At 44.0% G+C, this 25,187-nt stretch overlaps 1 protein-coding gene and 1 pseudogene across 1 annotated transcript; one reads left to right on the top strand and one right to left on the bottom strand.

The window, feature by feature from the left end:
• The first annotated feature begins 2,049 nt into the window (after positions 1 to 2,049).
• Positions 2,050 to 3,299, top strand: LOC112446059 (voltage-dependent anion-selective channel protein 2-like; annotated as a pseudogene).
• Positions 3,300 to 6,485: 3,186 nt separating this feature from the next.
• LOC100336682 (intelectin-2) lies at positions 6,486 to 18,510 on the bottom strand. Its single transcript, XM_059884944.1, is given in 8 exon segments — positions 6,486 to 6,785; positions 12,493 to 12,596; positions 13,873 to 13,993; positions 14,396 to 14,554; positions 14,881 to 15,128; positions 16,050 to 16,160; positions 16,779 to 16,974; positions 18,421 to 18,510. Coding segments are annotated over 8 exon segments (1,182 nt in total). The 3' UTR covers positions 6,486 to 6,632.
• Between the last annotated feature and the right edge of the window lie 6,677 nt (positions 18,511 to 25,187).

Here is a 25,187-nt window from a genome sequence, read left to right as displayed (position 1 = left end):
CTGCTTCTTAATATCTTCTGCTTCTGTTAGGTCCATACCATTTCTGTCCTGTGTATTTCTGTCCTTCTGCCCCTCTTTTCTTGAAATGTTCCCTTGCTATCTCTAATTTTCTTGAATTAGAGCTAGCATCATACTCAGTGGTGAAAAGCTGAGAGCATTCCCTCTGAGATCAGGAAGAAGACAAGACAGGACATGGATGTCCATTCTCACCACTTTTATTCAGCACAGTTTTGGAAGTTAGCTATAGCGATCAGAGAAGAAAAAGAAGTAAAGGGAATCCAAATTGGAAAAGAAGTTGAACTGTCAATTTTTGCAGAGGACATGATACTCTACAGAGAAGATCCTAAAGATACTATCAGAAAACTACTAGAGCTCATCAGTGAATTTGCTAAAGTTGCAGGCTACAAAATAACACACAGAAATCTATTGTATTTTTATACACTAACAGCAAAAGATCAAAAAGAGAAACTCAAGAAGCAATTCCATTTATCATTGCATCAAAAAGAATAAAATACCTAGGAATAAACCTACCTAAGGAGACAAAAACCTGTGTTTCAAAAACTACAAGATGCTGATGAAAAAGATCAAAGAAGACATAAACAGATGGAAAGATACAGTATGATCATGGATTGGAAGAATCAACATTCGCAAAATGCCTGTACTACTCAAGGAAATCTACAGATTCAAAGCAACCCCTATCAAATTACCAATGGCAGTTTTCACAGAACTAGAACCAAAAAAAGTTTCAAAAGTTATATGGAAACACGTAAGACCCCAAATAGCCAAAGCAATCTTGACAAAAGAAAAATGGAACTGTAGGAATCAAGCTCCCTGATTTCAGACTATACTACAAAGCTACAGTCATCAAAACAGTACGGTACTGGCACAAAAATAGAAATATAGTTCAATGGAACAGGATAGAAAACCCAGAAATAAGCTCATGCACCTATCAGTTCAGTTCAGTTGCTCAGTTGTGTCCGACTCTTTGTGACCCCATGAATCATAGCATGCCAGGCCTCCCTGTCCATCACCAAGTCCTGGAATGTAAGGTCCATGAATCAAGGCAAATTGGAAGTGGTCAAACAGGAGATGGCAATAGTGAACGTCGACATTCTAGGAATCAGTGAACTAAAATGGACTGGAATGGGTGAATTTAACTCAGATGACCATTATATCTAAGAATTGAAGGTTTTGAACTGTGGTGTTGGAGAAGACTCTTGAGAGTCCCTTGGACAGCAAGTAGATCCAACCAGTCCATTCTAAAGGAGATCACTCTCGGGTGTTCTTTGGAAGGACTGATACTAAAGCTGAAACTCCAGTACTTTGGCCACCTCATGCAAAGAGTTGACTCATTGGAAAAGACCGTGATGCTCGGAGGGATTGGGGCAGGAGGAGAAGGGGAAGACAGAGGATGAGATGGCTGGATGCCATCACTAACTCAAAGCACGTGAGTCTGAGTGAACTCCAGGAGTTGGTGATGGACAGGGAGGCCTGGCGTGCTGCAATTCATGGGGTCGCAAAGAGTCGGACATGACTGGGCAACTGAACTGAACTGAACAAAAAAAGAAATTATACAAATGAACTTATTTACAAAATAGGAAGAGACAGACTTAGAAAATGAACTTATGGTTGCTGTCACCTACAGTAAATGCTGCATTTTCTTTCACTGCAACCCTGTGTCAGAAGACAGGTTTTTCTACACACAAGGCATAAAAGTCAATCTTGGTTCAGCAACACCTTGACATGAGGAGAGAGAAATAAGGCAAGAAGTAATAAAAATAAGTAGAGAAATGAAAAATAAATGAGGAGTAAAGAAAATCAGGAATGAGCTAGTAAGGAACAAAGATTTAATAAAGAGGAGACAAAAAGCGCAGATACTAGGGAGGGAAATGCATTTGACCCTGGAACAAAGCAGGTTTGAACTAGGCTGGTCTACTTACATGTGGATTTATTGTCCAATAGTAAATAATATGGACTACATAATTTGTGACTCATTGAATCTGCAGATGTTAGCCACAAACACAGAGGAACCTCAGATATGGAGGTACTATGGGTACAGATGATCAACTATAATTTATATGTAGATATTAGACTGTGAGGAGAGTTGGCCCACAACCCACACATAGTTCAAGGGTCAACTGTACATGAATTGTGGCTGATCAACTACCATACAAATCAGGTTTAGCCAAGAGCAACCACAAGGCTTTCACTTCACCCTCCAGCCAAGATGGCTGCCGCCCAACCCTTAACAAGCCCACGGCCTCAGCTGTGGCTGCAGCTCGCCCTCAGTAGACACCAGATGATTTCTTCTCACAGTCTTGCCATTGAGACCTACACACTGAGCTGTGTGTAAATGATGTGTACTCCTCTGTCATGAGGTGACACTGGAAAATCTGCCAGGGACATTTCCAAGGGAGGACTGGTTTGGGGTTGTCTGGATGGGAAAACAAATCATGCACTGACACAACATTCTCAACATCATCTAACACAGACACGGGTCAAGTGCCTGGCAGCTTAGAACCAAATACCTATACTGTATGATCTACCACAGAACAGTGCAACACTGATAACACTCTGAGAGCAGACTTGAATTAAAATGAAGACCAGATTTGTCAAGGCTTGGATCTGAGTGTGGTACTACCTTCTCTCACTAACACAGTAAAGAAAAATGGTAAAATCAAGTCTTCTTACAAGAGAGAGCCAATAAACCTTGGCTGTGATATCAATTTGGATTTTGCTGGACCTGCAATCCACGGTTCAGCTCTCTTTGATGGTGAGGGCTGTTTTGACTGTGAGGGCTGGCTTGCTGGGTTCCAGCCCATGACCTGGTACAGTGCCAAATCCAACCTGACAAGGAATAACTTGCAGTGCATTACAGGACTGGGTCGTCCACCTGCATGCTAGGGAGTGATTCAGGGGACGGAATTTGGAGGATCAGTTTAACAAAGAATACGAAGATCTTGACAGTCAAGTGAATGTTGCTTGGATATTAGGCATCAGCTGCACTCATTTGGGTATTCCAGCTAAATGTCAGTTGGATCCCATTACTTCTGTTTCTGCAAAAGTCAACAATTCTGGTTCAAATGGTATGAGATTCATTTAGACAGTGTGTCTGGTGTGAAGCTGACGTGTCTTCTGGTAAACAGGAAGAGCATTACTGTCGGAGGCCATAAACTTGGAGTTTCTCTGGGGTGGGAAGTTTATCTAAATGTAGAAACCTCTAGGAAGAGATATCAGAAGATGGGTCTTGATACAATTCCCCAGTGACCAGTAGGCTTCGTTCTCCCTCTCCTGATCCCCAGTCACCACAACAAAGGATAATCTACAAAAGAGCTGTATTTTAGAAGTGTGGACAATTTTAAGTACACTGGCTGTCCAGCTAAATAGAAATTATCTATCTAGTTGCCAAGGCTGCAGTCCTCCAGTCACCTATGCATTCCAGTCAATGAAGAAATTAATTCGATGATCTATGAAAGAAATGGAGTTTTATTCAAATTAAACTGAGGATGGTAACCCAGGAACAGCCTCTCAAAAAGCTCCAAGGACTGTTCTCCCACTTAGAGGCCCACGCCTAGTTACGTAGGTTTTCTCTTTTCATTTATTACGTGTTCTGGCTGTGCTGCGCCCTGGCTGCTGCTCGCAGGCCTTCTCCAGCCGCAGCGAGTGGAGGCTGCTCTCCAGTGGTGGTGCACAGGCTTCTCACTGTGGTGGCTGCTCGGGTTGCACAGCCTCGGCTCTGGAGCACACGGGCTTCAATAGTTGTGGCACTCAGGCTCAGAAGGTACAGCTCCCAGGTTCCAGCGCTTGGGCTCAGTAGTCATGGCACGTGGCTTAATTGCCCCACAGCAAGTGAAATCTTCCTGGAGCAGGGATCAAACCCATGTCCTCTGCACTGGCTGGCAGATTCTTTACCACTGGCCCACCAGGGAAGTCCTATCTAGGTTTATGAGATAGACGGCTGTACATTAAAAGATGTACAGAGTCTATAAAATCCTGATCTCTAAGTACAAAATGATGGGCCATGGTGACCTCTAATGAGTTCAAGAAGGAATGTTGCCTATTAAGGAGTTGCCTTGGTGCTAGGAGAATGGTGCTCTTGATGACTGAGCAAGTATTTCTGCCAATACAGAGGCTTGGTGGATGCATAAGGCAGATACACAAGGCACAGTAGAGGAGACCAAGGAGGCCAAGGGGTGGAGAAATTTCTAAGCTTAAATTTTCTTGACTTCTCTTAGAATATGAATTTCCATTTCATCAACATGAATGCATAAAATTATTAAATACTTGAGGCCAATAATGAAATAGATTTTTGTGAAATGTTTAAATTAAACACATTTTCTTAAATTTTTCTTTTTGCCCTCAGCTACAAATGTTCAGAAACGCAGAATGTCAATACTCTACAAATAAAGCAAGTCCTGTGTCCAGGGTTTCTCAACACACTACTCACATTGCAGATCACATCACTCTCCATTTGAGGGAGGGGTCCTGTGCAAGGATGGTGTTTCCCAGCAGCCATGGCCTCTATCCAGTGGCACTCCAGCCCTACAACATCACCTCCCAGGCATGAAAATGTCTCCAAATGTTCCCAGGTGTTTGCTGAGGGTAGGGTCTCCAGGTAAATATTGTGGGAAACACATTTATACTAAAAACATTACTCATTCTTTATCTGAAATAAACTGTAGGTGAGTCTCCTATGTTTTTATTTGCTAAATCTGGCAGTCCTCCTGAGAGACAACAGCACCTGCACCTCCTCCATCTCCCACCCTATTTGAGAATCACTGCTCTAATCCACAAGGAGCAATGGAGAAAGAGTACAGTAATGGGAGGTGAGGAAAGTTATGATCAGATTTGCCTTTTGAACAAAGTAGAATAAAATGTCTGCACTATGCTCATAGCCAGAGCTGTTGTCATCGAATTCGCATTGTACAGATGATGCACTGAGACCTAATTCAATGTGTAGCTCTGCTGTTGAGTAAGCAACTGAAGACGGGAGCCCAGATCCTGCCATTCACATCCTTGGGGAGTGTGATACTGCTTTACACTAAGTGGCAATTTTGTTTTCATCCTGTTTCTGGCACTGAGTTCCTAAAACTCTTGGATTTCTTAAGTGATCAGAGCAAAAAACAAACAAACAAAAAGGTTTCTTGTGTTATGTGAATGAAGTAACTTTTGGATCACACCTAAGGAGGTAGCGGAGAAGGCAATGGCACCCCACTTCAGTACTCTTGCCTGGAAAATCCTATGGACGGAGGAGCCTGGTGGGCTGCAGTCCGTGGGGTCGCTGGGAGTCGGACATGACTGAGCGACTTCATTTTCACTTTTCACTTTCTTGCATTGGGAGAAGGAAATGGCAACCCATTCCATGTTCTTGCCTGGAGAATCCCACGGACGGGGGAGCCTGGTGGGCTGCCATCCATGGGGTCCCACAGAGTCGGACACGACTGAAGTGACCTAGCAGTAGCAGTAAGGAGGTAGGCTGGTTGCGAGGTGACTAACCACATGATTAAAGGGTTAGAACTATCAGTACTACAAACCCTGACCCTCCGGGAGGGAAGAAGGGCTGGAGATGGAAACAATTGCCCTGGTAAATGATTAAATCAATCATGCCTATGTAATGAAGCCTTTCTTAAAAAAGAAAAAGAAAAGAAACCCAAAGAAGTGGGTTCAGAGGGTTTCTGGATTGGAGAACAGATGGGAGAATCGGGGTTGGTGATAGGCTGAGAGGGCATGGAATCTCCTTACACTGTCCCCATACTGTACCCTAAGCATCTCTTACATAGGGCAGTTCCCAATTTTATCTTTTTATAATAAATCAATCACCAGTTGTTTCTGAGTTCTGTGAAACACTCTAACAAATGAGTTGAACCAAAGGAGGGATTCACTGGACCCTCAAATATATAGCTGGTCCTTCCAGACTTCCAACTGGTGTTGAAGTGGGGGATCCAAGGGGCAGATGTACAGGACTGAGCCATTCACATGTGGGATCTGGGGATTTCTCATAGTAGATTGGGTCAACATTGAGTTGAAATGTAGGACCTCCACCTAGTTATCAGAACATTTCTTGGAGCTGAGACAACCCTCCCCAACACACACACATTCTTGGAGCTGAGACAACACTCCCCAACACACACACATTGCAATTCATACTAGAATCATTTTAGGGACAATGTCTTAACTGTCAAAGCTACAGAAATCAAGGAAATGGGTAGTCTCAACTACCCAACTTTTTTCCTACAGAATCTAAATAATAGTCATCTTTTCTTCATTATGTTTCCTTTGAGAGCTTGATTTGACTAGCCAATAACAATATGGTAGGAAAAATTAGGGAGAAAAACTTTCCCTTGCTCCTCAGTCTTACTCAGGATTTGCCTACAAAGAGGGGCAAACTTGTGTTCTGGGACCTGAGACTAGAAGTTCCCAACTCAGAAAGTAAATCAAAAGTCACCAGAATAAGAGGCATTATTTTAATACATCTTCCAGGTGTCAGACAATTTGTAAAAAGAATTCAAAAAAACAAGAGTCACAAATGACGTAATTTACTCTCCTTTCGTTGTTGGAGAAAATGGAAACATCTTTCCATCTCTAAGTTTCTGGGCTTAGGAGCTGGGTTCCACGTCTCATACACTCAGGTCTCAGCGGTAGAACAGGAGCACAGCTGCCTCAGTGATCTCCCGGCTGGAGCTGGAACCCCGGTGAGTTCCGTATCCATCCCAGTCAAAGGAAGAGAAATCCCCACACTGCACGGGATTGCCCTCTGGGAAGAATCCTCCTCCACCGATGCAGTGCTGGGGGGCAGGGAGAAGACACAGTGAGGGGTTGGCTGTGGACACCACAGAAATCTTAATCTTTAAATCCCCTGGAATCTTTGGTCCTCCTCCTACTTGGCCTAGACCAATCCCCTGCCAGAAATCCTCCCTCCAGTGGACTCTGAAATCATGTTCTTTCCTGAATTCCTTTCTACCTTGCTTCATCTTTATTCTCAGGCCTTTTACCTCACCCTTTTCCCTCAACTGATTCTCCCAAATGCTATTCCCCACGGTTCTGGCCACACCAGTCTCCTGATGATGGCTCATCTTCTCCCATGCCTTTTGCTAGTATCAGCATAATCATACATTGTCAAGAAACTCCTAAATCTCGGAAGTCAGGTCCATATTTTCTGAGCTTGAAACCCCATAGGCAACTGCAGCCACATGTCTCCATCTACATATCTCTAGATCTAACATGCCAGTTGAGCAAAACAAAACTAATTCTTTCTCTTACTGGCCTTGAACACCCTGGCTCGGGTCCTCAGCATTTCACATCTGCATCTTTACACCTGCCTCACTACCTCCCTGCCCCTAATTTCCCTGCTCTTGGATCCATGTCCTCCACCTGGCTATACATCATTATAGAAACATCAAAGCTGATCAGGTCACTCCTCTGTTCAAAATCCTCTGAAGAGTCACATCTTCTATAACATGAAATCTACATCCTGAACAGAATGGAAATGTCCCTGCTTACCCTGCTTCCTGTAGGTATTTCCAGCTTCTGCTCCTGCTTCTACCTAAATGCACGAGATGCTCCAAAAGCAAACAACAGCTCAAGGGCCCTTCAACACCCCCATGGTCTCTCAAACACCAGTGATTCTGAAAATGTTAGTCACTCATGCTAGACAGGCATCTTTCTGCCCTTGTTACTTGCTGAGCTCTACACACAGCTTTTGAGATTCAACAAAAATGTCCCCAACTTGGAGAATCAGCTATGTGCCATCATTAGAGGTAGAAGCTCCTACATTTTGTTCCCCAGGCCCCTTGTTTATGTTGCTATCACAGGTGACACCACATTGCAACCGTGCACTTCTGTCTCCATCCCATTCAGTCTGATTTCCTTAAAATGACTGTCAGCTGTGCATGTCTAATATCGAGCACTTTGTGGGTGCTCTATCATGTATTTTTATGGAATCAGTGCTTGCAAGGGTACATGCAAATGAGCACTAATGAACACGATAAGGCTCCATGGAAGCCAGTGTAGGGGGCGACACGTCCCACCCCACTCCCAGGGCCCACACCTGCTTTATCCTCAGAATCATAACCTAAGGGCTCTTTCATGAGGACACGGTTGTCTCACTTTGACTGACAAATGGGCAAACATATTTGAGGGGGGACATGAAGACGTCCTTCAGGGTCACACACCTTAGACTGACTGGCAAGAAATGAAAAGGGCCTAAGTGAATGTTCTCCCCTCTATATTTCTGACACCCTCTTCTTCCTGCCCCTCCAGTCACAAAATACCCATCAAAGACAGTCTCCACCCAACATGCCTATGGTGTTCTCTTCTACAAGACTGGAAAAACAACAAAAACCTAAAGCTTCTAGAATTTACTAAGAATATTTGAGAATGTCTTTGTGACCTCAACAAACAGAAATATTTCTTAAACACAACATAAAAATGCTAATCATATATGAGAATATACATAAATTGAACTTCAAAACAGTAAATTATGTCCAGTGGTCTAAAGGTATAAACTTTCAGTTCATTTTTCCTGTTCATGCCACACATGTTACAGATCTCAGCTCCCCAACTAGGGATTCAGTTGGGCCCCCTACAGTGGGAAATTGATCTTCAAACCATTAGGAATATAAATATGAAGATGCAAGCAGTGGATCAGCACCATGATGGACTCTTGGCTCCAGGGTGGATCGGCTCCTGGGTGGCCATCGGCAGAGGTGAAGGCAAGTGCCCTCTGCTCCTGGGAGTCCTCCAGCATCAGCTCCAGCCTTCTCCGGACCCACCACTTCAGAAGGGCCTTTGCCTCAACCCCCAGCCACGTACTGACCAACGTCTGATGGCCCGTGAAGGTTTAAACGTTCAATGTGGACTAGCAGTAGGACGGCCAGGGCACTAAGCATGTCATCCAGCTCCGCTGAGCGGCTAAAGCACGTGTCCCTGCTAATTAGGGCCTGAAAAACGTGGTCCACTGGAGAAGGGAATGGCAAACCACTTCGGTAACTTGCCTTGAGAACACCATGAGCAGTATGAAAAAGAAAAAAGACATAACACTGAAAGACGAACCGCACCCCCCCCGAGATCGGAAGCTGGCCAATATACTATTGAGAAGATGGAGAAATAGCTCCAGAAAGAATGAAGAGGCTGAGCCAAAGCGGAAATGACACCCAGCTGTGGTTGTATCTGGTGGTGAAGGCAAAGCTCGATGCTGTAAAGAACAACATTGCATAGGAAGCAGAAATGTTAGGTCCATGTGGTCAAACAGGAGATGACAAGAGTGAACATGGACATTTTAGGAATCAGTGAACTAAAATGGATGGGAATGCTGCTGCTGCTGCTGCTAAGTCGCTTCAGTCTTGTCGGACTCTGTGCGACCCCATAGACGGCAGCCCACCAGGCTCCCCCGTCCCTTGGATTCTCCAGGCAAGAACACTGGAGTGGGTTGCCATTTCCTTCTCCAAGGCAGGAAAGTGAAAAGTGAAATGAAGTCGCTCAGTCGTGTCCGACTCCCAGTGACCCCATGGACTTCAGCCTACCAGGCTCCTCCATCCATGGGATTTTCCAGACAAGAGTACTGGAGCAGGGTGCCATTGCCTTCTCCAATGGATGGGAATAGGAGAATTTAATTTAGATGACCATTATATCTACTACTGTGGGTAAGAATCCCTTAGAAGAAATAGAATAGACCTCAGAGTAAACAGAAGAGTCTGAAATGCAGTACTTAGGTGCAATCTCAAAAATGACAGAAAGATCTCATTTCATTTCCAAGGCAATTCATTCAGCATCACGGCAATCCACGTCTATCTTCCAACCACTAAGAAGAAGCTGAAGTTGAATGATTCTATGAAGACCTACAAGACTTCTTAAAACTAAAACCAAAAAAAGATGTTTTTTTCATCATGGGACTGGAATGCAAACGTAGGAAGTCAAGAGATACCTGCAATAATAGGCAAGTTTGGCTTTGGAGTACAAAATGAAGCAGGGCAAAGGCTAACAGAGTTTTCCCAAGGGAGCGCACTCATCATAGCAAACACTCTCTTCCAACAACACAAGAGACAGCTCTGCACGTGGACATCACCCGATGGTCAGTACCAAAATCAGACTGATTATCTTCTTTGCAGCCAAAGGTGGAGAAGCTCTATACACTCAGCAAAAACAAGACATGGAGCTGATCATGATCAGATCATGAGCTCTTTATTGCAAAATTCAGGCTCAAATTGAAGAAGGAGGGAAAACCACTAGGCCATTCAGGTATGACCTAAATCAAATCCTTTATGATTATACAGCAGAAGTGACAAACAAATTCAAGGAATTAGATCTGATAGAGTGCCTGAAGAACTATGGATGGCGGTTCGAAACCTTTACCAGAAGTGGTGACCAAAACCATCCCAAAGAAAAAGAAATGCAAAGGCAAAATGGTTGTCTGAGGAGCCCTTCCAAATAGCTGAGAAGAGAAGAGAAGCAAAAGGCAAAGGAGAAAAGGAAAGATATACCCATTTGAATGCGGAGTTCCAAAGAATAGCAAGGAGACATATAAAGCCTTCAGAGCCTTAGGAAGCATCACTTCAGACAAAGTTGGAGGTGATGGAATTCCTACTGACCTATTTCATATCCTAAAAGATGATGCTGTTAGAATGCTGCACTCATTATACCAGCAAATTTGGAAAATTCAGCAGTGGCCACACAACTGAAAAGGTGAGTTTTTATTCAAATCCCAAAGAAAGGCAGTGCCAAAGAATGTTCAAATTACCATACAATTACATTCATTTCACATGCCAGCAAAATACGCTCAAAATCCTTCAAGTTAGGCTTCAGCAGTATGAGAACTGAGAACTTCCAGAGATATACAGCTGGATTTAGAGAAGGCAGAAGCAGCAGAGATAATTGCCAATATACGCTGGATCATAGAAAGCAAGGCAATTAAAAAAAAATTTTTTTTTTGCTGCTTCATTGACTATGCTAAAGCCTTTACTGTGGATCACAACAAACTGTGAAATATTCTTAATGAAATGGGAACACCAGACCACCTTACCTGTCTCCTGAGAAACCCGTGTGCAGGGCAAAAAGCCACAGTTAGAACTGGACATGGAACAATGGACTGGTTCAAAATTGGGAAAGAGGTACATCAAGGCTGTATGTTGTCACCCTGCTTATTTAAGTTATACAGACAGTACCTCATGAAAATGCAAGCCTAGATAAAGCACAAGCTGGAATCAATATTGCCAGAAGAAATGTCAACAAACTCAGATATACAGTTGATACGACTTTAATGGCAGAAAGTGAAGAGGGACTAAAGAGCCTCTTGATGAAGGGGAAAGAGGAGAGTGGAAAAACTGGCTTAAAACTCAACATTCAGAAAACAAAGACCATGGCATCTGATCCTACCACCTGATGGCAAATAGAAGGGAAAATGTGGAAACAGCGTCAGATTTCATTTTCTTGGACTCCATAATCACTACAGACAGTGACGGCAGCCACAAAATTAAAAGACGCTTGCTCCTTGGAAGAAAACCTATGACAAACCTAGACAGTGTGTTAAAAAGCAGAGGATCGCTTTGCCGACAAAGGTCCCTGTTCCAGTAGTCATTTATGGATGTGAGAGTTGTACTAGTTGTAGTATAAAGAAGGCTGAGAAGCAAAGAATTGATGCTTTTGAACTGTGATGCTGGAGAAGACTTTTGAGAGTCCCTTGGACAGTAAGGAGAGCAAAGCACTCAGTCCTAAAGGCAATCAACCCTGAATTTTCATTGAAAGGATTGGTGCTGAAGCTGAAGTTCCAATACTTTGGCCACCTAATGCAAAGACCTGACTCACTGGGAAAGACCCTGATGCTGGTAAAGATTGAGGGCAAGAGGAGAAGGGGTCAATAGAGGATGAGATGATTGGATGGCACCACTGAGTGAATGGACATGAACTTGAGCAAACTCTGCAAGATAGTGAAAGACAGGGAAGCCTGGCATGCTGCAGTTCATGGGGTCACAAAGAGAGGGACATGACTTAGCAACTGAGCAACAACAACAGTGGAGTTCCAGAGTCCTAATCACTGGACCATCAGTGATGTTCCAGAATTTCATGTATAAAGTAAGTCCTGGGGGTGTAAGGTACAGTATGGTGACACTAGTCATAAGACTATACTATACATTGAAAAGTTACTCAGAAAGTAGATGTTAAAACTTCTCATCACAAGAAAAAAGAATTTGCAACTGTGAGTAGTGCTGGGTGTTGGCTAGACTTGTTACAGTGATCATTTCATAATATATAAAAATATAGAATCACTATTCTGTATATCAGAAACTAATATAATGTTATAGATCAACTCAATCTCGATTAAAAAATAATAGCTAAAAAAAATAATAATAGCTACAATTTAAAAATTATGTCTACAAAATGCCAGAAAAGAGTAAAAATGCAAGCCACATCAAACACCCCAGACAGGTACACACACACACACAAACATACACACACACACACTCACCCGGACAAGCCAGGGATCTTCCCCAAACTCACGTGCTCAGTGTTTCAGCCAGTGACTCTTATCCCAGCACACAGGGCATTGGCTGCCTTCTCATTGTTAAACACCCTGAACTGGACAAATCCTGCAACAAATTCTTCTGGAAAAGAAGAGGCAGAGAAAAGGCCAAGGATTCAAAGGACGAACTGGAAATATCTTCCCTTTGACCAGCCTAGGAATTCCCTAAATCAACAGGTCAGCTTACAGCCAATCTCTGGGCATAGAGCACAGCACTTTTCAACAGTGGCTGATGCATCCTGGCCTTGAAAAAGCAAAGAGACCCTCCCTCCATCTGGGGCAAGAAGACCAAGGCTCAGGCTCACAAAAGTCACTTGTCTGTCTAAGGCTCATAGGAGAAATGAGATCCACTGACATATCAGCAAGAAGACCTCCAGGGGTTCAGCAGGAATAAGCAATGATCAGAAGCAGCCATCGGTCTCTGCTGGCACACTTCTCATCCAATTACCATGACTTTAAAGTAAAATGACTCTTATTTTCCCTCCAAAGACAAGTTCTGTGGCTTTATCATGCTTAAAAGGTCTTCTTACAATAATAGTTATCCACCATAACAAAAACAAATTTTTCTCATTACTTTGCAAGTTGTTCTCACCTGTACACATTAATTAGCTCTTAACTATGGTAAGATTCTTACAGTGACTCAGGAAACTCAAACCAGGGCTCTGTGACATCCTAGAAGGGTAGAATGGGGTGGGAGGTTCAACAGGAAGGGGACATATGTATACCTATGATTGATTCATGTTGATGTACGGCAGAAACCCACACAATATGGTATTGGTTTAAAATAAACAAACAAACTAAGGGGAAATTAGAAATAAATAAACGAAGGGGGGAAAAGAATCCAAAAGGGTTATTAGTTAAGAATCCTGAGCTTATAGGTTTTTCATGATGGTTATATAACAAAAATTCATGTCACATTCCTAGAAAACAGCTTGGCATATTGTACATGTTTAATAAATGCTAAGGATTATTAGGGTTACAAAAGATCACTCCTGGGTGTTCTTTGAAAGGAATGATGAAACTCCAGTACTTTGGCCACCTCATGCGAAGAGTTGACTCATTGGAAAAGACTCTGATGCTGGGAGGGATTGGGGGCAGGAGGAGAAGGGGACGACAGAGGATGAGACGGCTGGATGGCATCACCAACTCGATGGATGTGAGTTTGAGTGAACTCCGGGAGTTGATGATGGACAGGGAGGCCTGGCGTGCTGCAATTCATGGGGTAGCAAAGAGTCAGACATGATTAAGCGACTGAAATGAACTGAACTGAACTGAAGGATCATTAACTTTTCTTATTTACACTTTCCCCGAGAGTGCAGAGAAGGGTTGACAACTGGGCTTTGGAAGCAGATACTCACCCCTACCATATGGTGAATAATAAGATGCAGTTTTCTTAGCATCACCAAAGTCATACACAACAGGAACGGCTGGGCCGTTGTCAGTCCAGCAATTCCCTGCTCCGTATTTCACTGGGTATTTCTGCAGGGACCCAAAATACACATTGTGGAAGACAACACAGACACTGCCATTCTGGGCAGTAAAGGCTTTATACCCTCATGTGGCATTATTCAGGAATCAGTATGAATAATACTGGTGTATTTCCCCCTTGCCACCCATAGCTAGGACCCTAACCAGCCTCAAAACCCCTATCCTTTTCACTCTCTACCCGCCCCAATCCTCTCCCCTAGGCTTCTTCCCCTGCCTGGCTCACAGTTCCTCTGAAAGAGGCGGCACACTAGTTCATAGTGACGCAGAGGTAGTAGAAAGCCAAGCAGAGGCCCTTAGTGATATGGACAGAGCAGACTTACTCCCCATCCCAAACACCTGACTCTCAGCTCACCAAAGGTAGTGCCCCCCCCCTCAGCGAGCAGCGCCAGGTACCTGGTAGAGTCCAAACAGATTGTGCCCCAGGCTCTGGAAGAAGCCAGTGTTGGTGTGGTACCTCAACAGGGAGCTTTTCCTCCATTGCTGCAGGGGGGACTTGTTGGGCACGTGCCAAATGCCCAGGTCCTGGGCCTGGATGTCGTAGTAGCCAGGGTTCTGCAGAGGGACACACACTCAGCCTGAACAGCCCAGGAGGTGCCACCAGCCAAAGACCCACACACACAGTGCTCAGTGCAGCTGAGAGCTCAGGTCTCCAGGGAACAGGTGCCCAGCAGTGCCCACAACCCCACCTCCCTTCAGCAGTCGATGAGACCCCACCACACAAACAACCTTGGTGAGAGGAATTTGTCATTCAAGATATGGACTTCCATCTTTATTCTTCTCCAGCCCCACGTCCACATCCCCATCTCCCACCCTCCCTTCCACATGCTCTGCTCCAGCCACACTCAGCTCCCACCCTTTCCCACCTGGGTGCTCAGTACCTTGTAGTCATCGCTGGTGGCGGCCTCTGCAGACCCAAACGTGTTGTAGTTGGCCCAGTTGCCGTCACCCTCTGGGTAGTCAGCCTTGTTGCCCTGCTGACTAGACCAGCGATCGCCCACCGTGCATTTCCCACGCATGTTGTTCTCATGGACGCTGGCCACCAGGGTCCAGCCACCACCCCCAGAGGTCATGTCACAGAAGGTCTGGTAGACGACACCATTCTCAGTGCGGAGGTGATACAGGCCATCTGCAGAGGAAACCAGCCAGAGACCCCCTGTCTGAGAGCACAGGGTCCATCTCAGACTCACAACCAGAAAGACTCTGGGAAGTCAGAAATGTATCCTGAAGGCTCCGACACATATCCGCTTGTTGAGGACAATTCTCTGTGGACACTGACTGCCTTTGTTCCACGCTACCTTTTCAAAGACTTTGTAGAGCGAACATCCTAGGAGACAGAGATGGTATCTCCCTTGGGATAGAGCCTTCTTATGGCCAGAAGAGGCCAGAAACATCTCATCAGGATGTGGCCTCTGCAACTCAGAGATAAGGGCAGGCATGGTCACTGCCCATTATATGAGATTCAGATTCCCTAACTGCACAGTTCTTCCTTGTACTCAGCCCCAGAGAAAATAAACTGTCTTATCCGAAAAGGCTTACATTTGCTTGACGAACCCAATTTATGAGCCACTTGGCAAACAAACTGCATGGGCAGATATCTCCTGGCCCTTTCACATCACTGGATGGGATGGGACCCAGAACACCAGCACAGGAAAAGGCTGATGCTCTGGCTACTTCTGTGATTGTGAGGAATAAAGCTCTATGTCTCTGCCTCTGGAGGCTCATGTTTTCTACCAGAATCTATGATACTAGGGCAGGACTAACTTCTTAGCTTACAAGCAGGGAAAAATCTTACACTCATTGCAGCTACAGCCATCATGCTAAGACTCACCAGAAACACCACCTTCTCCCTGTGTTCAGAAGATCATGTCTCCGACAACTAGGCTGGACCCAAAAGCCTCAAAATTCCCAATAGAAATCTCCTAGGCTGGAAGCTGGAGTCAGAGCAGACAGGAGCAGTAGGCACACCCCCTCTTGATCTCCATGACTAAGATCTGTTTAGCTAAAAAGTGGTTAAAAGGAAAGGATGCTGAGTTGGGTTATTACTCACCAGCTGCTTTATGGCACCTTTCTTTGATTTCCTTGCAGCTTCGTGGAAGGAAAGACAGGTAAGGAGCACATGTTTCCTCCTCCCAAACCTTCTCAATAGAAAGTGTCCCTGCTAGAGGATGTGAGGATAATTCTCAGTCTCATGCCGCTCACACCAGCCTTCCTGGCCATTGGCTCCTAGCCCCTTCCCACTTCACAGGCTCATCACTAGGCTGTGAGGCCCCAGAGGTCAGGATTCTCTCTGCTAAGACTAGCTGACCACAATCTAGTACATACTCAACACTTGCATTCTTCTCCACAACCAATTAAACACAAAAACTCTCATTATGCCTACTGTGATAAATGGAATTTTGAGGATGAAGACTAGGGAAAGATGTTCCCTGGACACAGCCCTGACCACCAAGCACCCTCTGGGAACCCCAAGGCCAAGGCCATAGGAGCAGGAGCAGCTAGAAGGAAGCCCAGTCTTCACCACCATGGCTCCCCTGAGCCCCCTCAACCGCACAGAGGCACAGATGGAGCCCCAGGACAGGCCTTAGCTTCAGACCAAACATCCAGAGACACCAGCAATCAGCACTCTGGCCACAGCTCAATTTGGCTGCAAAGTGTGGCTTCTCTGCATCTCCATGACTCCCCCTCTAGTCCAGGACTTCAGCATCCAACCTGGTTCTACTCTCTCTGCTCCACTGCACATCTCAGCTGATGAAACTGCTGCTCCTGAGTGACTTACCTGCACTCGGCCCTCTGGTGGCCACAGCCAGGAACAGCAGGAAGTAAAACCTGACTCCTGTCCCCTAAGTAGAAAGGACATGCACAAGGTCATTGGCTGGTTCATCCTTTCTCTCCCTTCCATCCTCTCTCTTTGAACTCTCTGAGTAAGGAAAACTCAAACGGAAAGTGAAGGGATTCTGGGTGCTCTGGACCTCCTGGAACAGACCCCACCCCAGTCAACCCTTCAAATCCTTAAGGGGCCACAGTCTCCTTTCTCTCAAACTCCCCATCCTTAAGGCCAGGACCAGACCTGAGCTGGCATTGTGGCTCCCCACACACTGGGATCCTGTCTCAGACTCAGCACAGGGAGCTAGCTCTCTGCTTCCTTCCTCAAAGGTGCCAGGAGCTGAGAGCGCCCAACCAGGAGGAGTCTCAGAGCTCCTGGGTCTGCAGGGAGGTCTGAGGTACTTAAAGTGCTGAACATATGGGCCCCGCCCATCCCAGCCTACTTTGGGCTGCAGGCCGCACCCTTGAGCATTCTTCCTTGAAGCTTCCTGAGCCTCAGGCCCTGGAGAAGGAAATGGCACCCCACTCCAGTACTCTTGCCTGGAAAACTCATGGACAGAGGAGCCTGGTGGGCTGCAGTCCATGTGGTCGCTAGCAGTCGGACACGACTGAGCGACTTCACTTTCACTCTTCACTTTCATGCATTGGAGAAGGAAATGGCAACCCACTCCAGTGTTCTTGCCTGGAGATTCCCAGGGATGGGGGAGCCTGGTGGGCTGCCGTCTATGGGGTCGCACAGAGTCGGACATGACTGAAGCGACTTGGCAGCAGCAGAACCTCAGGCCCAGGCAAGGAGAAGGAATGTGTGGCTGGCTGAAGGGGCAGGAGGCAGCACTCCTGGGCACACAGGTGACACTCACACAGGGCTCCCTTCCATAACAGGCTCTGGGGATGGACGGGACCTCACGGTTCTCCCCTGCAGCCTGTCCTGCTCCCACCTCAGTCAGATGCCCCAGGGCCTCACACACCTCTGTCAAGTCATCATCCTTCCAGTCTCTCCTGAAACTTCACCATGAAGCCGTCCCTGACACCCCCACCCCCTGGAGAAGCTGATGGATACTCTCCTGTCCTGCTATGGCTTTTTTCCAACCCCTAATTATGTGATGTCACACTGTCATGTCATTCTTGTATTTATTTGGGGTTAGAAATAATTGAAAATTTACAGAATATTGTAAAAATAAAAACAGTTCATAAACACAAATATAGCCTTTACCTAGATCCACCTGCTGTTTGTGTTTCACCCTATTTACTTTATCATGTATACCCTCTCTCTATATTCACACACAAACTTACACAACACTTTTTCTGGGCAAATTTAGGGTAAGCTACATACATGAAGGCTCTTTCCCACAGATAAGTTTGTATTTTATTAATAGAGATATCCCATATATAACCACGTGCAATTATCGTTCACACTTTTCAGGGTAGCAGTGTAACTTGCTGGGGTCCACCAGCCTGGGAGTTCCACTCAGCTCAACTGGCATCCATAGTAAACTGAAATTCCTCTGGCTTTTATTCCCTCCCATTATTAGGAGATTTCTTGCCTACATTTGAAGCCCATAATCCCCAGGGTACACCTGCTTACAATGTTCTACCTCTCCATTGCACACCCATGCCAGCCCAACTCCTCTCAGCACTGTCCACTGCCCACACTCTGGCTGACCACTGACCCTGCGATACCTCATTTCCGCCACCTCTGCTGCTGGGGCTGCTCTGGGGGATCAGTTGCTGGTGCTCAGGACATTACTTCCTGTCCTTCCTGGGCCTCCAGCAGCATATCTCTTTGCTGTCCAAGATACAGGAGCCATCATGCTTCTTCAGTGCAGAGGAAGGCAAATGCCTTACACACATACAAACCACTATCTAACCCAAGGCCTGGAATGTTATTAATAACTTACACTTACCCGTGCACTCTACTACATCACAACCATCTGAATTTGTTTTCAGAGAGGACAAGCTTGGAGAGAGAGATGGAGAGAGGACTGACCTGCCTCCCATCTCTGCTGTTTGCTACAGCCATAGGGAAATGACCACTAATACCCCTTAATCAGGCAATTTCTCAGGTAGTCATTTGGGTTGTTCACTGTGATTAACTCCCTTCTTTTTGGAGGCCCAGGAAAGACTGCCCCTCTCCTCTGTGAAGTTAGGTGGGCCATGGGACTTGTCCTAGCCAAGAAATGTGAGCAGAAATGGTCAGTTTCAGGCTGAAGCCTTTACCAGGCAGGGCACAAGTCCACACCATCCTTTTTCCAGCCTCAGGAAATGACCCCATAAAATACGGGGCCCTGGCTTGGTGGTGTGTTTATGTCTGATGAGGAAACTAATCTTCGAGGTTGGAAGGATGGTGTTCTGTGCTCTGTTTTAGGGGAAATGCCAGATGTGCTGCCTGTGGTGTCTCAGGAGGCGTGAGATGTACAGACTGCACCGGGGCGTTGAAGGAAGACAGGGAAACAACGTCAGCGCTACGAGTCAGCTGCCTTGGTTCTGTATCACAGAGGGGAGGGTCTGGGAGAAAAGGTGGTCGTTTTGCAAGCAGGAGTGAAAGGAATAACTAATTCTGGGTCTTCAACAGGCAAATGGTATGGGCAAATTTCCTTGATAAATCATCTTCTATCAGGACACACACACACAGAAGCCCTATATGTGTGTCCGACCAGTCAAGTCCGACCCTTTGTGACTCATAGACTATAGCCTGGGGGGCTCCTCTGCCCATGGAATTTTCCAGGTAAGAATACTGGAGTTGGTTGCCATTTCCTCCCCCAGATAGATGGATACAGATACATACCACTCCCCAAATCTTTGTCTCTGTCCGCTTTAGTCAAGAACAAGTATATACTATTTAGTATCTCATGCACAATATAGTAAGTAGTGGCAAAAACACAACCTAGCAACTGAGGGAGCTGAGAAATAGTATTCCTGCACTACACATCAAACTTCTAAAATTTTACTAGTAAAATTTGGGAGAATAAAGCAATACCTTTTTAATTGCGTTTAGACTATGTTTCTGAATTACTGTTCTCTCAAGTTCCAAAATACCAATATTTGGGGTATAATAACATATCTTAGTGTTTTTCAAGAATATGAAATCTGATTTTTTACATCTTAATTTATATATCCAAAGGAACAATTTGCATTAAAATTTCAAATTAAAACTACACTCCTTTAAAAAATTGTCACCATACCCATTGCTCACTTAAAACCCCATCTTGGTTTTACCCTACACTAGCATTTCAGTCTTACGGAATATAACAGTGTGCTGGGGTACTGAAAGCTTGTTTTCTACTAACTACATCCTAGTGGCAGACCCAGGTTTTAGGCCTAGTTATGGTCTATCCTTACAACTCTTTTAATTCTTACTCCTATACGTCTGAGAACTCTTTTTTTATGTTAGTTCACCTGGACTTGTTTAGTAATTCATTTCCTTCACGTCCTCAAAACAGAAAATGTTAGCTTAGCAAACAAGAGAAACAACCAACTTTTTCTTAAGAATTGCATACAAGATAAATAAATATTTGAAATGCAATGAAATCAAGTACATAATAAAAGCTTATCATGAAATTATATACAAGGAAGTAGTTGAGTTTGTCACTGGAAAAGGGAGATAAAAATTTGTTCTTGAAGAGCTCGCTGTCTCCAGAGTATGAATAATGTCACACTTTTTGATCATGAGAGGCGTTTGTACTAAACCAAAGATTCACAAATCACCATCTGAAGATTGGGGCAGGTCATGACAGTGTTAGGCATACAACATAAAAAATATAAGAACAAAAATATAGGTTTTCTATGTAACTAGATATATTCAAGCTAAAAAACTACATTTACTCTGTGACTGTGGCCTATTTTGGTGTTGTTAAAATACCTTTCATGTAAAAATAACACTGATAACATATGTTCTATTTTTGCTTTTTAATTTTTAATGGGAAATTTTTTTTAAATTTTGTAACAACTTTTTCTTGTTTCCCAAAATAAACTTTATGACAAGTCCTAAGTTATGATTCTGTGTTGAGCCTGGTCTAGTCTTGAGAAACCTGTCTTCATCTCCATGGGGCAAAATACGTAATCAGAGGCACCGCTGGGTTTTCCTCCTAAAAGACCCAGCAGCAATCCCCAGGGACTTTATAAAACACGGAAAGGATCCCAGCTTAACAGGGAATAGGGAGAGATAAGGGAAAGTTCCTTTGCTCTTTGGAAGGAGAATTCAGGGGCTGTTTTGGTTGTTATTAATTTTCCCACCTCTTTCCCTTTGGGGCTGCATGCCTACTGTAGAACTATCTCTCAGTTATGTCCATCTTTGCTTTATATATTATAATGGTATGTTACTAGTTGCATAAATGTTTCTAATTCCTGTATCATTTTGCTGTACTGAACTTTATAAATGTATAATGTCCTTTGTCTCTTGCTACTTTTTTTAAATCTATTTTGTCTGATATTAGTATTAATATTTGCATGGAATATCTTTTTCCTGCCTTTCACTTTTCTTCACTTTCAATCTATTTGCATCTTCAGATCTAAAATGAGTCTCTTGGAGATATAGAGTTGGATCATGACTTTTTTTTAACGTTCGGCTGTGCTGGGTCTTTGCTGCTGTGCACAGGCTTTCTCTAGTTGCGGCGAGCAAGGGCTACTTTCTACGTGTGGTGAACGGGCTTCTCACTGTGGTGGCTTCTCTTGTGCAGCGCAGGCGCTAGGTGTGTGGGCTTCAGCGGGTGTGGCACACAGGCTTAGTTGCTCCATGGAATGTGGTATCTTCCTGTACCAGGGATCAAACCTACGTCCCCTGCATTGGCAGGCAGATTCTTAACCACTAGACCACCAGGGACATCCTGATCATGATTTTTTAATTCATTCTGCCATCTCTGTCTTTTTATTCGAAAATTTAATTCATTAATATTTAAAGTAATTGCTGACAAGAGGGGATTTACTTCTTTCATTTTTTTCTGTTTTCTATATACCTTACAGGTTTTCATTTCTCCATTGTTGTACAGCAGAAACCAACACAACATTGTAAAGCAAATCTCCTCCAACTAAAAAGAAAAAAAAAAAAGATTTTCCTTTCTCATCACCTGCATTACTGTCTTCTTTTGTGTTCAGTTGGTAATTTTTTTGTAGGGAAACATTTAAATTCTTTTCTCATTTTCTTTTGTGTATATTCTATACTATTTAATTTGTGCTCAACATGAAGATTACATGTAACCTGCTAAAGTTATAATGCCATATTTGATTTTTAACAGCTTAACTTCAGTATTATACAACTCTTTCTTTATAGCTCTGCCCCCAATCTTTTCTGTTGCTGATGTCACAAAATTACATCTTTATACGTGGTGTGTCCTAAAACTTAAACTAATAATGTTTTTAATGCATTAATCTCTTAGATTGTGTAGAAAAAGTGTACTCATAGTGTTTGGATAATTTGCTTACAGGTATGTCTCTCCCTGCCATTCCCTTGACTTCACCCTCCATCCCACTGTACTCTACAACTCAATGAACATATTGTTTTCATCTGTTTCAGAGTTTACCACAATTCACAGTATAGTGGGAGAAGGCAACGGCACACCACTCCAGTACTCTTGCCTGGAAAATCCCATGGACGGAGGAGCCTGGTAGGCCACAGTCCATGGGGTCACTAAGAGTCGGACATGACTGAGCAATTTCACTTTCACTTTTCACTTTCATGCATTGGAGAAGGGAATGGCAACCCACTCCAGTGTTCTTGCCTGGAGAATCCCAGGGACCGGGGAGCCTGGTGGGCTGCCGTCTATGGGGTCGCAGAGAGTCAGACAAGACTGAAGTGACTTAGCAGCAGCATAGTATAGTGATTATTCAGCAAAAGTGTCCCAAAATCTCTTTTTAATAATTGAGTAAAACAGAATTGAAGTAGATTTTTCAAAACTCTTCAGTTCAGTTCAGTTCCATCGCTCAGTAGTGTCTGACTCTTTGCAACCCCATGAATCGCAGCACGCCAGGCCTCCCTGTCCATCACCAACTCCCGGAGTTCACTCAGACTCACGTCCATCGAGTCAGTGATGCTATCCAGCCATCTCATCCTCTTTCGTCCCCTTCTCCTCCTGCCTGCAGTCCCTCCCAGCATCAGAGTCTTTTCTGATGAGTCAACTCTTCCCATGAGGTTGCCAAAGTACTGGAGTTTCAGCTTTAGCATCATTCCTTCCAAAGAAATCCCTGGGCTATTTCCTTCAAAACTCTTAAAAATATAATAATAGTTAACAAGTATCAAGCAGTTATCACAATCCAGGCACTCTTTTAAGGACTGTAATGCTATTTCATTTAATATTTATAAAAAACAACAACTGAGGACTTTACTATTATTATCTGTACTTTATTAATGTCTGTATGACCTGTATTCAGTTAAAAAAAACTAAGACTCTGATATATTAATAAATTTCTAAGGGCCAGGTGAATTTCAGGAACCATGATTTGGACTAAATACACTTATGAACATTTTTTAATGTATTGTCCACCTGGAACTTTCTGCCAGTTTTTGTTTCTACCTGTAGAGAATTAGAGAATCCATTTATTTCTCTTTTTTTAATAGGCATAATTGACATACTGTATTAGTTTTAGGTATACAACATAGCAATTCAACAATTATGGTCTGCAATATCAACTGCAATATGGTTACCACAGTAAGTCTAGTTACCATCTGTTACCTTACAAAGTTAACAAATACCCTACATTAATTAATGACTAAGTACATTATATTCTCATGATTTACTTTTTTTTTTTCTCTTCCACATTGTTTTTTTTTATAGGCATAATTGACATACTATATTAGTTTTAGGTATACAACATAGCAATTCAACAATTATGGTCTGCAATATCAACTGCAATATGGTTACCACAGTAAGTTTAGTTACCATCTGTTATCTTATAAAGTTAACAAATCAGATCAGATCAGATCAGATCAGTCGCTCAGTCGTGTCCAACTCTTTGCGACCCCATGAATCGCAGCATGCCAGGCCTCCCTGTCCATCACAAACTCCCAGAGTTCACTCAGACTCACGTCCATCCAGTCAGTGATGCCATTCAGCCATCTCATCCTCTGTCATCCCCTTCTCCTCTTGCCCCCAATCCCTCCCAGCATCAGAGTCTTTTCCAATGAGTCAACTCTTCTCATGAGGTGGCCAAAGTACTGGAGTTTCAGCTTTAGCATCATTCCTTCGAAAGAAATCCCAGGGCTGATCTCCTTCAGAATGGACTGGTTGGAATTCCTTGCAGTTCAAGGGACTCTCAAGAGTCTTCTCCAACACCACACTTCAAAAGCATCAATTCTTCGGAGCTCAGCCTTCTTCACAGTCCAACTCTCACATCCATACATGACCACTGGAAAAACCATAGCCTTGACTAGACAAACCTTTGTTGGCAAAGTAATGTCTCTGCTTTTGAATATGCTATCTAGGTTGGTCATAACTTTCCTTCCAAGGAGTAAGCGTCTTTTAATTTCCTGGCTGCAGTCACCATCTGCAGTGATTTTGGAGCCCCCCAAAAATAACGTCTGACACTGTTTCCACTGTTTCCCCATCTATTTCCCATGAAGTGATGGGACTGGATGCCATGATCTTCGTGTTCTGAATGTTGAGCTTTAAGGCAACTTTTTCACTCTCCATTTTCACTTTCATGAAGAGGCTTTTGAGTTCCTCTTCACTTTCAGCCATAAGGGTGGTGTCATCTGCATATCTGAGGTTATTGATATTTCTCCTGGCAGTCTTGATTCCACCTTGTGCTTCTTCCAGCCCAGCGTTTCTCATGATGTACTCTGAATATAAGTTAAATAAACAGGGTGACAATATACAGCCTTGACGAACTCCTTTTCCTATTTGGAACCAGTCTGTTGTTCCATGTCCAGTTCTAACTGTTGCTTCCTGACCTGCATACAAATTTCTCAAGAGGCAGATCAGGTGGTCTGGTATTCCCATCTCTTTCAGAATTTTCCACAGTTGATTGTGATCCACACAGTCAAAGGCTTTGGCATAGTCAATAAAGCAGAAATAGATGCTTTTCTGGAACTCTCTTGCTTTTTCCATGATCCAGCAGATGTTGGCAATTGGATCTCTGGTTCCTCTGCCTTTTCTAAAACCAGCTTGAACATCAGGAAGTTCATGGTTCACATATTGCTGAAGCCTGGCTTGGAGAATTTTGAGCATTAGTTTACTAGCGTGTGGGATGAGTGCAATTGTGCAGAAGTTTGAGCATTCTTTGGCATTGCCTTTCTTTGGGATTGGAATGAAAACTGCCCTTTTCCAGTCCTGTGGCCACTGCTGAGTTTTCCAAATTTGCTGGCATATTGCGTGCAGCACTTTCACAGCATCATCTTTCAGGATTTGGAATAGCTCAACTGGAATCCATC

This window comes from Bos taurus, chromosome 3 (genome assembly GCF_002263795.3).
Source record: "Bos taurus isolate L1 Dominette 01449 registration number 42190680 breed Hereford chromosome 3, ARS-UCD2.0, whole genome shotgun sequence".
NCBI classification, from domain to species: Eukaryota; Metazoa; Chordata; class Mammalia; order Artiodactyla; family Bovidae; genus Bos; species Bos taurus.
This window is presented reverse-complemented; position numbering and strand designations above follow the sequence as displayed.